The 17754-nt window shown below is 37.2% G+C and overlaps 1 protein-coding gene across 2 annotated transcripts in view; it reads right to left on the bottom strand.

The window, feature by feature from the left end:
* Positions 1–17754, bottom strand: part of GABBR2 (gamma-aminobutyric acid type B receptor subunit 2) — a 473412-nt gene that overhangs the window by 121736 nt on the left and 333922 nt on the right. For both annotated transcript variants that reach the window (XM_027679466.1, XM_027679477.1), the window contains exon 13: positions 16720–16842. In XM_027679466.1, coding sequence (XP_027535267.1) covers positions 16720–16842 — 123 coding nt within the window. The remainder of the gene's footprint in view (positions 1–16719; positions 16843–17754) is intronic.

The raw sequence follows: 17754 nt of genomic DNA on the forward strand, positions 1-17754 counted from the left end.
CTGAAGGTATTGGAGCATCTGACATGAGAAGAGGCTGAGAGCTGGTGTTTTGCCTTAGAGAAGAAGGCTTTAGAGAAACAGCATTTTATGTGCATAAAAATAAAATGGGAGGAAGTAAAGAAGAAGAAACCAGACTTTTGTCAGTGGTATTCAATGAAAGAACAAAAGGCACAAATTGAAATGTGGGAAGTGCCAATTAAACATCAGGATTTTTTTTTTTTTTTTGAGGGTGGTTTAACACTGTAACATGTTGCCCAGAGAGGTTGTAGAGAGTCCACATTCAAAACATGACTGGACATGGTCTTGAACAAAGTGACCCTGCTTTGAGCAGGGGCATTGGACTAGAAAATATTCAGATATCCCCTCCACTCCCAACGATTCTATAATTCTATATTTCAGTTCTTAACTTCAGTTTCCTTTTCAGAAGTCAGTTTGTATGAATTAAATAAAAACTGGGTAAACACTGAAGATGTCTTCCTCTTTATGACATATTAGAAGAACATGTTTTCCCATTTTAGCACTACTATCAAGTGCTCTAAAAATATGATATTGTGACATACTTAGAAAGGAATACAGGGAACCTGGTGTTGAGAATTACACTCTAAACATTCTTCTATCAAAGTTCAGAAGTGCTATCTGCAGTTTGTCAGAACACCTCTCTTTATTCTATGAAAACATTATAAATAACAGAAATAAAATTAAATGCCAAATGTCAAGAGAATTAAAAAATTACAAAGGCATTTTCTCTCTCTATAGCTGATGCATATAACAAGAGGTGTACTTACTCACAAAGGTCTATCTAGCCTAATACATATCTCAAGTCCTACCAAACTATCTCTTCCCTAGTGAAGGATCTGAAAAAGGCCAAGCACACAGAAACAACTCTCTATAATATTCTGTCACTCAATGATTTCTTCAGAGTGAGGCCATTCATTCTTATTTAACATCTGCAGACAGCTTTTTCTTTCATTGGTGTGCCCGAAAAAGTTGCTATATTAAATCCTGTGTAAACATTTAGGATGGACAACACTTTGCAGAAAAAGTTCTCCATCTGCACTATGTGTTGTCTGTTCTTTGAACCTACCAGTTCCACTTCATGCTCCTTAGCTCTTGTATTGGAATAGATTATGTGTGATCACTTCTAATCACATTTTCTAAGCCACTGAATATTTTATACTTCCCTGTCCTCATCCATCACTCTTCTAGACAGAAGCGATCACAGCCTGGTCCTTGGATGGGGGCTCTTCTGCACCTTCAAGGTTCTGCGTAGCTCTGTATGTTTTCCACCTCCTGAAGGTAAGGAAGTGTGTTGGCACTGTACACAGTAGTGGTATAACTCCACTCTGCATTTAAACACTGGCATAATATTGCTTTATATTTTGTTGCCTACTTCTGTTCTTGTAATTCCTTACACTTGGTTTGCCTTTTGACTCCTACTGTGCATTAAGATGATATTTTCTTATAACCGTGTGCCATTTTATCAAGATCTAACCATCACTTGGCATTTATTTACATTCAGTTTCACCTATCATTTCATTTTCACTTAAACCAGAAATCTTGCTTGGCATTTCAATTTATGAAATCAGTGTCATAGGGACTTGTGGAAATGACTTGTCAAAGGTCATTATTTTAACAGCTTAAATAACTACTTTGATAATTTCTGATATGGATCTCATTTCATATTAATTAAAATTAAAATAATATTTAAATAAATAATAATAATAATAATAATATTAAAATATTAATTAAAACACTGGAAAATAGGGAAAGAATATCCAAATTATCACACTGTTGCCCCTACAGTGATCTCTTCCATCTTATTCCAGCCTAATTCCTTTGTAATGCCACTTCTTATAATGTTCTTTGATGGTTTACCAGCACACGTACGTTTCCATCCTGAATGTTTCTCCATAGTGTTTTAACTGGTTCCTCTTTCTTCTATTTTAATGTATGGAAATAAAGAACATGACAAAACTTTCTTTAAACTGCTCACAGCATTATTGTAGGATTAGACTCCAAAGAAAGCATTAAATATGTGTGCCTTCAACCTATATAACAAAGCTGAAGAACACCTCCACCTTGGCAGCAAGAAATTTTCATTTTGCTTTCACCTGCTGCACAAAGTTACATGCTAGCTCCATGGTATTACTGCAAACAGAAATTTCATAGTAAATGGAACTTTCAGTCATTAGCTCTACCAATTTAGGTCCTAGGTGTGCTGTTCCACTTTTATTTGCAACAGTCCCACAAAATGAGAGAGGACCAATCAGAGCTGTTAAATCAAAAATTCCTTTTCTGCAGAGAAGTAATCAGCACACAGAAATAAATAACAGGAGGAATATGCAACTTTCACCTGCCACAATCTGGACAACAAATGGGTTGTTTTAATTGTGTTTGGGTCCTCTACCATTGCATAAGAGATTCTTGAAAATTCACACAAGCTAGGAGCTCACACATTCAAGACTGCCATAAAACAAAAGAGACTCCATGCTCTGTGCCTCTTGGAAAAACATATGAACAGAAAAAATAATTAAAATAAAATAAATTCTTTATTTGGACATTTGGTCATCTGAGTCATCCCTGACCAGATGCCAGAACTGAAATATCATCAAAACGTTAAATATATATATATATCTATCTATTAACACTCATTCATACATATACGTGTACATCTATATGCAACATACTGAAATTAAATATTTAGAGGAGCATTTTTTTTCACAAGTACGTGTCTTTTGGAGTATCTAATTCTGAATACATTAGAAGAGATTCTTCTACACCAGTACGAATTACACAATATTTCATTTGTTAACAAAAAACCAGACATAATGATTTTAAACTGTAAGCAGGGTATTTCCATAAAATGAGGATTCTAGCCCTGTAAACTCTAACCTGACATAATAATAGTAATAAGGAACTATCAACTGCTTTGAAAGATTCTTGGAGCTCTAAAATTCTCAAAACTGCTTTCTTGGGTCACAGATGCAAATACCTCAGAGTGAATGCAAACTGTCGAATAAAATGGGAATTAGAAATAAGTACACCAATCACTTAAATCCAAGATGTTATTTGAGATAACTAAGAGTCCCTTATAACACAATCATAATAAGGAAGTTATATATTATAGCAGAAATTACATGAGAAATATTAGGATGGCTAATACAGGTTTTCAGGGTATCTAAAATACAACACTGTTTCTTTAAATGCATGTGAAAAATCAAAACACTGGATCCATGACATTGTTGGATTTAAGGTGAGAAGTAATGGTGACAACAGAATGATGTCTCAGCATTTTCTGGTGAAAATACTCTTGATTACCACTCAGTGTTTAAAGAGCCATAGTGCGGTCTACTCTCTTATACGGATCTGAATCATGGGTCATCTACCGCCACCACCTGCGTCTTCTAGAACGCTTCCATCAATGCTGTCTCCGCACAATCCTAAACATCCACTGGTCAGATTATGTGACCAATACATCTGTTCTAGAACAAGCAGCAGTCACAAGTATTGAGGCCATGTTACTGAGAACACAGCTGCATTGGGCAGGACACGTCTCAAGAATGAAGGACCAGTGTCTCCCTAAGATCTTGCTCCATGGTGAACTTGCCACCGTCTGCTGCAAGAGAGGAGCCCCGAAGAGAAGATACAAGGACTCCCTGAAACAGCATCTCAGCCTTGGCCATATTGATCAACATAACTGGTCTACCCTGGCCTCCAATCGGGAGGTCTGGAGACACACCATCTATAATGCTGCTGACGCTTTTGAGAAAGCACGCAGGATCACTCTTGAGGAGAAAAGACAGCGCAGAAAGAATTATGCCTTGCAGAGTGTACCACCTGGGGAGACTTTCTGCTGTGCCTTTTGCAACCGGACATGCCTATCTCGTATGGGCCTTTTTAGCCACCAACGTACTTGCAACAAGCGTGGGTAGTACCTTCTCAAATCTTCGTTTGCGAAGCCTAGCCATGATGACCACCACCAAAAAAAAGGACAAAGCTGCCTGGCAGCTACAGCTGTGGGGAGTGGGTCTCTCCCTTTATGAGGCACTCTCATCCACTAGCAACTTGCTCCATCTCTTCCACATAACTGAGTTAGTAAGCATTTATATTTGAGTCTTATTACAACCATTAAATCAGGTCTTACTGGGAAGCCTTAGGTTGACTGTGCAAAAGCATGTCGATACCAACCTCTGTAACTCATGGTTGATGTGGAATTTATAACTCTTTCTTTAAAGAAAAAATGAATGATTGGATCTGAGCAGCCTGAGCATTCTTAACAAAAATATAAGCCTAGTACCTCTTTTGGAAAATCGTCAAATCTGCATCCATTCTTCATTTTTTCTGCTTACTCCTGACCCATGGTCACCTACAGTTAGGTCATTACCAGTCCTTAACAGCTGCACAAGAGTGGGCAGAGATCTAAAGCTGAGCTACCTCAAGCTGTCCTTTCACACAGTCAGTTTTATGAATGACCTGCAGATTATAGTAGTGAAAATGAGCATGAGGTAAGATTTGGTAAGCATGAGAGTTCATGGACAGAGGCAGGAGAGAGCATTACAGGAGGGTAGAGAAGCATGGAAGGAAGGCATGCACTGCCCGTATTACAGCTACTGGAGGAATGAGAACAAAGTTAGGAAAGTAGACTTCAGGGTGACTGAAGTCATTAAAAAGCAAGCCATCCTCCATTTTATAGCTTTAAAAAAATACATATGTCATTGAAGTGTTGTTAATGCATATTGGCCTCATTAACAATTTAGTTAACAGCCATTATGTGCTGCTTCTCTTTTATCCACAGACAGCATATACAGGAAGACATTTTAAAATAAAAATGCATATGCATAAACACATTCTGCTGGATGTTGATGCTGAAGAAAGCTAATTGAGAAACAATCCTTGCTATAGTACGAGTGAGGAGATTTGTGATAATCTACAGTTTTTGTGAAAAGTTCATTCTCATGTTTGGCAGATCCAAAAAAAACCCAACTTTTTCTCACGTATGAAATATCCATTTAAATTTTAGAGTATGCTTATCAGAGAAGAAACAACTTTATCCTCAAAAGCGAAGCAAGCTTTAGTTACATAATATAGGCATATAAAGGTTCTGATTTACTACCATATGGGAATCTCAAGCAGAGAATGGCCCAAGGCACTTGCAGTAAATATCCTGTGTTGGCACTAGCACTTTTTTCCTAAATAATTCTCAAAATATATCTATATTTTCACATCCAAATACATTGTATTTGTGTTTTGTAGATGATAAGGTCTAAACAACTGTGACTGCATTCCTTTGCCAGGGTACAACAGCGTCTTCAAGGTTTGCGTACAAATACAGTACGTTGCTTGCGGATGCTGCTCTGTAAGAGAGCCTAGTAACAATGAGGAATCCAGGAGAACTAAATACAGAAGTGAAATGACCTGTAGTGCGTACACATAAAATGGATGGCTTTGGTCATGGAAGCTCTTCTTCAGGCCTCTCCCCACCAGCACAAAGTCTATTTTACTTGGGTTAAGCTTGCAGCACTCCGCCATCTGCTTATTGCCTGTGTGTGTGCCCATGCTGTCTAGCTAGTACTCCCTGTCTCCCTGGGTCCCACATCTCCCTGGGTATACTAGAATCAGATGTACTCCACCTGGTACTTCCCCTGTAAGTGAAAGTACATTAGTATCTTTTAAGTTTGAGCAGCATTGAAGTGGTTTTAGTGCAAGGCCAATGTGCACCTTTTGGATGATCAAGCACTGCATAAAGATCTTGAGGCTAGTGACTCAACGGCTTGCTTCTCCCAGTTGACAACAGGACTAATGGCTGACATTAATTCATTCCAGCACAATATCTTGGCCAGAACTCAGGACAGTCCAGGTGAACAATACTGACTATTATTACTCATAATGTAAGCTGAGGCTTGCCTTCTCCATAAGATTGCTTACGACTGAAAGAATAGTTTAAAGAAGTACCGGGATACCCATGTTGTATCTTTTCAGTATCAGCCTATTTAAACATTTGAAGGAACAAGGGAATATTCTTCCCCCCAAAGAAGTATTAATTACATTAGACAATTTGTTATCCTAAATAGATATTTTAATGCAAGATTCTCTATCTTCAGAGAAGGATTTTATTGATCTCTATTGCAGCCTCAGCATATTCTTGAAGTAATTCATTATGGCTTGTTTCATCCACATCAGCATCTGTATTCTGACATAAGCATTAAAGTCTGTTTTTCTTTATGCAGTGGTGATTGCTTCCAGAAAACAACAGATATGTTACAATACTAGAAAGGGTTACACATTGAAAACCCAGGATAGAATGCAAAAAGGAAGACTAATCAGTTCCTAGAGTCTGTTTTCTGTAAGTTTTTTTAAATCAGGTTTTGGTGATTTAAAATTTGGAGAGAGAGTTTTATTGTCTTTTTGCTTCTGATATTAAGAAAACTTAAATCACTGACAAAAGAGCAAAAAATGTTCCTATCTGGATTACAAAGCCTGTAAATATTGACTCTCAATATACAGTTTAGGTTCTCTGAAAGAAAAAGGAAAGCACATGAGGAGATGAGCTTCTAAGCCCTTGTTAACGTGGCACTGTTAGACACCAGATCAGTTATTATTGGGTCAGAACCACCTTGTGGAGAGTGTGTGAGTGTGTGTGTAGGGGGAAGGAATGGGTCAAACCTCATGGAGGTGGGGTGGCATCGTATCCCTCATGGCAGGCCCCTGGAGCCCAAATGGGGAATCCCCAGAGTAGCTGTCAGTCACAAGCTATGGGAAAACTATGACACACCACACCTCCTGCAGCCCCTAAGCCAGGCTCAGATTGGCAGGGGCAGTGAGGGCACTGTCCCTCACCCTGGCTTGGAACCCCAGAGTGGCTGGTGGCTCAAGATCCCACCTGGAGGGCTTGGCCACAGGGACCAGAGCAGACAAAACCATAGGCATATGTTTCCCTCATGGCATGGCCCTGCCAAGTGGACTTATGAGAGCTGGTCTTCTACAACACTTCTCTCCCTTTTTCTCCTTTTCTCTTTTTGCTCCCTCTGCTTCTCTTTCTTTTCTCCTTTCTTGATGCTTAGGGTGGCTTGTAGCTGAAGGGATTGGATCCTGATTTAAGTGTTGTGGAACTGGTTGGATTTTGATTAAATGTTGATGATTTATTCGATCTTAAGTGTTGCGGGTTTATTGGATCTTGACTTCAGTGTTGTGAATTGGTTGGACTTTGACTTAAGTGTTGTGGATTAATAGTATATGCTGAATCAGTATTGTGGTAGAACATTTTTGTCTAGCTTGTATGGTGTCCTTTTGAACTTAGGCCAAGTTCCTTTGTTTGCTTCCCTAACTTAATAAAGAAATCCCTTGAGAACAAGCTCGTGGCTTATTCTCTTGACGCTATCTCAAGGTATTAAGGAACCCTATATCTATATATTAAAGTAAAACTCCTAGCCAAGCTGGTGACCTGATAGCTCCTGGGGCTTGGAGTCTTACAGGCACTGCTTTAACAAATGCTGAAATATTCTAAAGCTGGTATGTTGCTATTTAGTCAGTTTCTAATTGCCAAAAAGTATCAGTGTTGTCCTATTCCAACATTGTAGTTGTTTGCAGCCTTTTAAGAGTGCATAAATTCAGTATTAACTTTGGATCTGGCTTTAGGATTCAGAGAAATAAACCTGAATGATTGTATCCTATGTATTTGAAGTTTAAAGTCAGGAATAGCCACTGAGCCTATGTCCTAGTTACCTGGACTGGGACCAGTTTATCACTATGTGGGTATAACTAAAACTATGTATTCTACACCATCATCAAAAGAGGTAAATAATTGCTTTAGTCTGTGCTTATGTGTTGACTTCCTGGTGTTAGATTCTGGCATCTGACTTCCCTTCATCCAATAGACTAATTTCACTTAGAACTAGGGATTATACCTTGAATTCCCAAAGGAAGAACAATAATCTGAGTTTCCAAATGCAATTGAAAGGATGAGTCCTGTTGGGTACCTCTGGTAGCAGAGTCCTCAGAACTAGAGGAGCTACAGCAAGGTGTTCACAAAGCAGCAGTGACATGCCAGAAGTGTGTCTACAAAGCTGTAGCACAAGTAACAATAATTATATTTTAAAACTCCTCCACTATCATGCTTCCATATTGCAGAATAATTCTTCCACTCTAAGAACCATAATTCCATACTAAAATCAGTGTTGCTCAACAGCACAAGCATGAAAATATGCAGACAAAAATACTGAAGCTAATTGAGTCTAAAAATGTGTGAGGAGAGTAACTGAGTGGGCCCTATGATGACAAATAGAATTTGATTTCAGTAACTGTAATGCCATTTTCACTTAAAAACAGTGAAACTGCTTACATATTTTCTCAGAGTCATAATTAGTTCATGGAAGTGATCTGGGAATCGCTTTGACAGTAAATTCCAAAATTTTGTTCAGTGGTGTGCAACAGTGAAAAATAATACTCTAAATATAAAGAAGAGGATGAATAATAGATAAAACACATTACATAGATATTCTAAAATATGTAATATTAGTCATCCTAACTAAAAAGGATGCTTTATAGTTTCCATGTCATTGGAAAAAGAGCTTAATAAGATTGGGACTGCCTACCAAAGAGAAAAAAGGAAAATAATTTTGCAAACACACAGATGCATAATAATAACCGGTACTGCAAAAGGAGACATGGAAGATTCAATTCTCTTTTTTTCCCTAAAAGAAAAATAATGTATGTTCAGTGAGATTGAAAAATGACATTTCCAAAAGTGAAAAAAGAACTTCTTCACACATTGCCTAGTTAGCAACTGTGCAAAGTTAGCAAGAGTCAAAAACCCCTGACATTTATGGGAATAACAAAAGTGTTCAACTAGTGAGGGTATAAAAGAGTTATGAGATATACTCAACAGCACATTTCAAGTCACTACTCATGAATTATGGTCGAAATTTCAAGTGTGACTGGTAAATTCTCAAATGTGCAGTACACACTTCTATCATCCACTTCTGAAGGTATTTGGGCCAGTCATTGTTTTAAACAACCTGTTGGACAAGAGGAATTACAAGCCTTGTCCATGATAGTGGTTCCTACATTCCTGATGTTGGGAAGTAGTGCTTTTTGGGAAGTGAATAATGGAGGCAAAAGTAAAATTGGATTTGCGTACTGAAGAGGAATAAATATCAGCAGGCCTCATCTTATTAAGTAGCTGAAGCAGCAGCCATTGTCCTGCCATTTTGTAACTGGCCCTGCCCCGTTTATTTTTTTTTCCAATTTGATATGTGTTTCCATGGAAACAGAAGCAGGACTAGCCACCAGCTGAGTCAATCTCAGCTGCTGGCTCCCAGTTCTCACGTTTTGTTCTGTTTCCTTGGAAACTGATGTCAAATGAGAAAGAGAAGTAAACCAGTTTTTACTCTTTAATAGTTACTCTTTCTTTGGACCTGCTCTACATCCTCTGGGCTGGTGGAAGGTTTAGAGCTGACTTTAATGGCCATTCATTTTCCTCTCCTTTGGAACGTCTGCCAGCCACCGGTGGGTCCCAGCAGATGCAAGTAAGAGTTCTCAGTTTCAGCTACTGCTGGCAGCCGCCTGCTGTGAACTACAATTGCAGGATTTTAAAGCAGGCTACAGATTTCAGGAGACATTTGGCTCCCACAGTCTGTAATATTTCAGATTGGAAGGAAAGAAATTAAATTTATTTAAAAAATAGTAGGGAAAACAGATGGGCGTATGATATTTAGAGAACAAATTGACTAACAAGCTCTGACCTGCATTAGTCTGAACACCCCCAGAAACTACTTCAGCCAATTAAATTCTTCATTTCATATTACACATTTGACAAAGTTCTCTCTAATCCAGCTGTTAGCTGACTGAATAGCCCAACAGCACAATGTAAACAACACCCCATAAACACATCTGTTTCTGCATATACACATATGCAGAAAGAGAAAAGAACATGATCTGATTGTTTCAAAATGGCGAAGAATCTACATAATTTTATTTGAGTACATGAATTTGAAACAGACATCTTTATCAATTCCATACCTATGTTACTCCCACATTTTTATCATGTGTATACAAACACACACCCCCCCGTACTCTCTATATAATTTTGGACCGGGGTATTTTCCAGTTCCTACAGCAGCAGTGCCATTAATGAAGATGAATATTGAAGAGAAAAATCTACATTTGTGCAGGTTGAATCCAAATTTTCATATAACTTTCATTTAAAAGTGCAGAGACAAGTAAATTTTACAAGACAATAGTCTGTCCAAAGGAAAAGTTTTATATTTGATGGCCTCTGCTCTTAGTTAACTAGTCCATCAGGGTATAGAAGCATGCTTACCTTGGACATGCTTTTACCCTTCCTTTTCTATCACACCTAATACGTGCATTCCTTGCTGAGTATTCTTTACATCACATCTCAGTTATGAGAGAGAAACCTTTAGGTTTGCTTCTGCAGCTGCAATAAGGAAAGAGGATTTCACTTTATGTTGTCCAGAATTCTTCACAGCCAGACCTCATTTTTATTTTCTGAAATAACTTACTATAACCACTAAAACACTGTCATCTTGTCATTCACCTTCTCTTCCACTGAACAACACAGGTACCAGCACAAAGACTGGAACTTGTCCTGAAGTACTCTACCGGCTACATCTGTCCATACTAGAAAAGGAACTGTAATTTATTTCTTAATTCTGTTTCCTTATTCTAAAGAATAAGGAAACCCATTTCAGGGCTTCTCTCTTATTTCTTGGTTATCTCATTTCCACGAGAGCCTTTGATGAAAGAAATTGATGAGTCCTTTTTGGAGACCTAGCAGGCTGTGTCAGCTTCTATTCACATGTTTGCTGGCTTCTTTAAAGGACTTCAATAAGTTTTAATGACTTGTTCCTTCACAAGTGCCATGTCAACTCCTCCTCAATGTAGCATATCAATTACTAATTCTACTCCTGATTATGATTTTTATAAGGTGGCCTACTACAAGTCTGAGGTTTCCATTCTGTGTTGAAAACATGGCAAGACATTTGCAACATTTTGCTCAGATATCAAAGCAGTTCTGAGCTAATGATTACATACTGTTGTCGGTAGTTTGACTACTACTCTTTTGAATTACTTTAGAAAGCCTGGGAGAATATAATATTTTTGCAGTGATTTATTTCTCTTCAGTTCCTCTATTCCTACCAGCAACTCCAGTCACTCCTCAGTGGGTTCATCAGAAGGGTTCTAGCACAGCAATCTCCCCAAACTCTTCCACTAAGAATTTTTCTGAATGAAGCAAATCAATCATTTAATCTTTCTACATGGCTTTGTTTTCTGCAAGTAATGCTCTTCTATTCCAATCAAATATTGTTCCAAAGGTTCCCTGGCAAACTTCCTGCTACCTGTATTTACAGAAAGATTTATTATTAGTTTTTCATTCATTGAAAGATTTTTTTTTTAGATTGCTTTATTGTCTTCTACATTTAACTTAGCAGACTTTATGATCTTGTCTATTTTCCTCATTTGGATACAACTTTGGTTTTTTTGAAGGATGTCTTCCTGCTGCTTTGTCATGCTGAGTCTCTTTTTCAAGTCTTACTCTATGTGTGGCATGCATTTACTCTGTGTCTCAAATATGGTATTCTGAATAATCTCTAGACCACCCACAAAGATTTAACTCTTTACAGTGTCCTCTTTAGTCTCTCCTCAGTTTAGTGTTGTTCCCTTTTCTGAAGTCTGAGTATCTGTCTACTGCTCTTTTTTGGCTGTTGCTTCTTCAAACAATGAAAACTAAGAACAGTATATTAGGAGAAAACTCCTTCAGATATCTAGACATTGGAACAGATTCTGTATGCTATTCAGAATGAAATGAAGGGTTATTTCTCTGTCTGTGGGTTCTCTAATCTGTTGAATTACAAAGCAGTTACCAAACGAGTTAGTCTGAGCAGCACATTCATCTAGTTTACATATACATTTTTTTGCTTCTGCGATGTTTATGACTCCCCCAACTTATCAGTCAAAGCTGGCCTTCTGGCTTGTTGGTTAGTAATATGTATCCAACAGCATAGTTATACACTTGGAATGCACAGAACTTATTGATATGGTAATTTAAATTGATTTTTCGTTAACATACTCCCCTACTCTGACACTGGTATGGCGTACTCAATCTTTCCTGCATATTGGCATTTTTGTTATTGCGATATCCTTGTATAAAGTTGGGTATTCTTAGTCTCCTCACTTTGCATCTATATCAATGCTAGAAGCCCAAATAGGATGGGTTTCACTGATCTCTCTTTCTCTTCTGTGTCTTCTAAAATGGCACTTTTTCTCCGTTTCACATTTATTACCATCCCAGGACAATTCAGTGTGAAACATTAAATACTAGTATTCCAGATACAAAATAAAGTTAACTTTTAAGTATTGATATTGTTGTCATAAGAATGCATAAGAGACGACATCACAGAGATAACTACATAACTGGTACTAAGATGTCAAGGAATGGAAAGGCTGCTGCACTGGACTAACAGGTTTTAAAATTCTACAAGAAATATTGTAGAATCCAGTGTGCGAGGTACTATTTTTATTGAACCTAACACTAATGCAAGATCTTTTCATCTTGGGAATTATAAAATCTAGTCTATCTCCCTTGGTATACAAGTTATTATTTATTAAACACTATCATTGTCTATCTTCCCTGGCCACAGAGATTAAGTCTGTTTCATAGATATTTGTGTTGGGAGAAGATAAGCCAGTCAGAGGCTTTCAAGCTAAACTGTAATGTAAAAGAGTTATTGCACCATTGTATAATGAGCAAGAGAGTGTGACTGTATGTCTACACACAGACCCTTTGAACTGTACTAAGTACCTGAATGAATTATGCTATGGCTATTGCACAGACTCCACTTTGTAAAGGATTTTGCTATTTCAGACTGTGGTTTCAGTCCAATGTAGCTGAGCTATTGAAATTACAGTAAGCTGGTTTCCTAAGTATTTTTTGTCTTGTGGCTGGATTCTCTTGGTCTAAGAGTGAAGCTCTCGTGAATTGGGTCATTTAAAATGCCTGTTTTTTGACAAAGGGATAAAATCACTCTGTGACCCTTCTCTTAGGGGAGACACTACCAGAATCTCTCCTCCACACAGCTGACTGTTTCCATCAAATCTGTTGCAGTGCTATGTCCTTAAAAGCTGTATCTGCTCAAATCTGTCAGATTTGACTGAAACAGGCAAAGTTTGTTAGGCAGTAGGAAAAAACCACACAGAGTCCCTTGTACATAAACATGGCCTTCTTAAAAAAACAGGACAAAATCCAGATGGTTGGGAAAAGATGGTAAAGCCTTTCTACTGGGGCAAAGCTCTTGCACAGTTACATACACAGAAGCACCATAATTCCCCATGGCCTGTTGAGCCCAAGAACCCAGATAGCAAGACAGAGAGGAAGGATATGCTCCAGTTCATACAACTGAGAGACACTTAGTCTGGCAGGAACCTAGCTGACATCTGATCATAACCGCAGAGCATTATGAAAAAAAAGGCAAATTATAATGAGAAAAGCAAATTCCTAGTTCAGCCTAGGAAGAACCTAGTGAGAAAAAAAGTGATTGGTCTCTCCACTGGTCTGAAAAATTAGCAAAAGGAAAAATGTTACAGCCAGTGCAACTAGCAAAACAGATGAATAGGGGTAATATTATGGATTAATTCCTATTTTTTGCACAGCTGCTTGAAGTTGAGAAGCATTTTTTGTCAGTAAACTTTTGTGTTATGTGAAAATCAAGCCTACAGTACTCTATGAAATGTACACAGGGGCAATCTTACAGTTCTTCTGCAGGAGATCAACATATAGTTATGGAAATTTTAAAGTTGTGCCTGCCTTGATCTTTAACCTGTTTGCTTTTATCCAGCAATTTTATTATCTATATATCATATGATGATATCATATACCATAAACCACTCACCCTACTGATGACAGGAGGACCTGGATACTTTATGGTTCAGTCATTAAAACTTTTAACATGGTGTCTTACAGCAGCCACAGATGTGCTTTTCATAAAGAACCCATACATCTGGGGTCAGGATATCAGAGACAAGTCTGAAAACTGACAGATCCAACATCCCATGTGACTTCTGCCTTCTGTAAGGGCCAGAAAGTCTCCACTAAAGCCTTCACTTCCCTTTGTATTTTTAGATTTAGACTGCCCATCCTCAGCTTTTAGGCATGGATTGCTTGGACTTCGCAAACTACTCCAGAAAAGGAGCCTGGATTTTTACGTTCTGGATTTAAGAAATTTTAAAAAGTTCTTGATAATTTACTGCTGTTAATTAATTGAAACAAACTTTTTCGTGAATAATGGCAAACAGCAAAGGACACTTCCGGTTTTTAGGCTTCTTGTGTTGGTTACTTTGATTGACGCATTTATGAAGACACAACGAAGAGAGGACCACCTGATAGTAGCCAAATGCAGAACTATCATGTAGGAAGCCAGAGAGTATTCATAAACAGCACTCAAATGGTTCATTACCTAGAATGACTGATTGCATTCATAAGTTTGGAGCCTACAGTTAGCTTAGTCTTTATCACTTGGATTAGCTTTAACTGAGGGAAGCAATCTCTTTGAAATTATTTCATAGATGCAAGTGGAATACGTTACACAATATTCCTGAAATAAAACAGAAACTTGCCTCCAGTAGTGTTTACTATGTGGTAAGTACTTTTCAAACACAGAAAAGATAATACCTGCTCAGTCAAGCTCAACTAAATAGTTGACCATAGCACTCAAAATTTATTTATATGATATGATATGATATTAATTATATAATAGTATAATAATAATAGCGGCAAAAAATTTGTTATTTGCCTCTACTAAGGACCTGAAGAGGTATGCTTCAGGAAAGCAAATTGCAGTTCACCTCACGGCTTATATAATAAACATATTTTATGCACATACAATATTTTAATGACTTCCTTGCATAATACTTTTATTTCCTTCCCGCCCCAAATCCATTAGCTTAAGAAACATTCTGCACAATTTATAGTAATAGCTAAGAGCTTTAACAGTGCGTTCAAGTCAATTCTGTGTTGAGTGCTCAAAATATTAAACATTCTCCTGTGTGCATTCCCCGAACATGACTTTGCATGGGATTACATAGTTCCCAGATAATTTCAGTTCTGTTACAAAGTTCAGGCAACTGGTGTGCAGCCCCGTGGTCTAGTTAGCCCCAAATGTGGAACAATTACATTAAGTTTTTAGTGTTATATATTACGTGATCAAAGAACATACACTGGAAAGTTCAGATGGAGATTGCAGTAATTTAAAACTGCAGTAAACATTATTTCTCAAATATATAGTATTCATGGTTTGATAACTTCACAGTTACTGCTGCTGTCTATGGACATTTCACTCAAGTGATTCCAATAAGATATCAGGATCTTTAGTTATACTACAGTAAAAAGTAAAATTCCTTCTAAATGTGCATTATTTCAGTTGGATTTTGTGACTTTTTTTCATGTTTTGTTTTAGATGAGCAGAGAAACTGTTAATACTGACAATTGAAATATCAGTTGCAATACAGTTGGAACAAAACGATGTAAACAAGGCTCTGAACAAGCTGCTATGGCTTCAAGCTATACACACAGAGAGCAGAAACATCTCCACAAGACAAATTTCAATTACATTTTCCATTTTTTATTGAAAACCATATTAATTGGGAAGTCTTTAAAAAAAAAGTTCAAACTTTATGGAATGACTGACATATCTTTTCAGACTCTAAAATGATTTCTTGAAAGGCAACCCTTGCAGTTTAGGAGGCATTGTTCTAAGTTATTTTCTACAAATTACATTCAAATAAAAATTAAAATCTTCTCCTAATAAAATTCCAGAGATACACTGCAAAGTAAGAACAAAGTAAAAGCAATGGAGTAAAATAGCATATCTTTTCTTGCATATGTTAACATCAGAAAGCTCCCATTCTTTTTCTTACTGATTGCCAAATATTGGAGAAGAGAATAACACCTCTAGATTGTCCTCATATGATCTAGTTTTCAGATATCACCAATTTCTAAGTTAGAAGCAACAAACTCTCAAAAACTGCTTATCTACATACAGATAGTTTTGGGGTTTTTTTCCTGGTTGTGCATTGTTGCTGTCCTGTTTCTTGCTGTCAGTTTGTCCAGAAAGCTCTACTTCAGCTCCACTTCTAGAAACCAACCAGAATGTGGAAAATATGTACAGTTAGCATTAAGCTATTATCTCCTCCCTATCAAAATCGCGGGTGTGACCTTTCTGAGAATGACATTAAAATACGAACAATCAGTATGGATGTATGAATATAAAATTACTAAAAATAAATATAGCAGTAGGTAACATAATTCCTGACCCCCTCCACAAAGAATGCAGTCTAAGCAGTGACCTCTCCTGCACTTATCTTGAATGAGCTCTTACTGAAATCCACTAATGGGTTCTGATAATCTATTATTTATTGCAACAGACTCTACTAGAGAGTCTTAGCAGAGGACTCTCCTGTATTTACAACCCTTTCAAATAAAATCTCTCACAAGTGACAGAAATGTGGCACCTTCAACTACAGATACAATTTCTTTTGGTTGCAGTTATTTCATTTCTATTTGGTTTAAAAAACAGAACCCTTCCTTCCCCAAAATACACAGTTTGATTTGCTTTCATATAACCTAGTGCATTTGTAGCTTGGTCTTATAGAAAGCTGTAGATACTGATATGCAACCACACGTATTACTTGGGCTTGAGGACATACCTCCATGTTATATTTTTCCACTGTCCTCCTCAAAGGATCCACAACCTGCCAGCAAATCAGGATGCAAAGATCAATCAGTAGCATCCCTCCAACTATCACCAGTAGCTTCTGGTCTTTAATGATCTGGAGAGACAAAAAAAAAAAAAAAAAAGAAGCAGGGAGATTCCCATGAGCCATAGATAGATCCCTGTACAGCTTTTTTCCTATATAGGAAGAAAAATACAGGTTGCTAATAATAAAGGTTTTTAACAATGAACAAAGAAAAGTTTCAGAAATATGGAAAGTTGAAAACAAGAATACATAAATAATTTTATTTCATTTCATCATTATTAGAAGTATCTAAAGTGCTTTCCAATTTCTAAAAAGAAATTTGGAGGACTCTTAAACATTAATATTGAAGTCCAGGTTTAATATTAACTCCTGGAAAAAGAAAAAAAAATTTAGGATGCTGCTATTGTGTCTATATATGCAAATGTGGAAAAGTGTTCATCTCACCTCTCAGAGTAGCAGGAGTTGAGATAGTTTTCACTAAAATTTACAGTGCTCACTTCTTCATAACCTTCTTGGATGTGGAAAACACACTCAAAAGGTATCAAAATATAAGTTTATTTTGGAGTTTTTGTGTGTCTATGTGTTTAACATTTGCCTTTGTTACCCAAGGAGCAGAAAGGAATGATGCATTTTTTCTATATAACAAAGGTCAGAGGCCTTAATGCACATCCAATGTAAAACGTGCTTTTAATTCTGCGTGGATTTTAGGTTCAAAAAAGAAAGACAAGAGTTGCTGATAAAAATAACAAGCCAAACCACGTATTATCATCTTGTATAGCTTCATGCAATTCCTATGTTATATGCATAGCGACACAAAAAATATACTGCAAGGACATTATTTTAGTTGCAAAGTTGTAAACACGTTGAAGTATCAGGCTTAAATTAACTTTATGTCGGTGCTCTTGAACCTATGTTCGTGGTTTTAAAATTAATATGTGCCTCTATTACTAATGAACACTCATCCAACAGTCAAAAGATGTTGCC

This window comes from Neopelma chrysocephalum, unplaced genomic scaffold (genome assembly GCF_003984885.1).
Source record: "Neopelma chrysocephalum unplaced genomic scaffold, ASM398488v2 Primary Assembly neopelma1_22b, whole genome shotgun sequence".
Taxonomy (NCBI): Eukaryota; Metazoa; Chordata; class Aves; order Passeriformes; family Pipridae; genus Neopelma; species Neopelma chrysocephalum.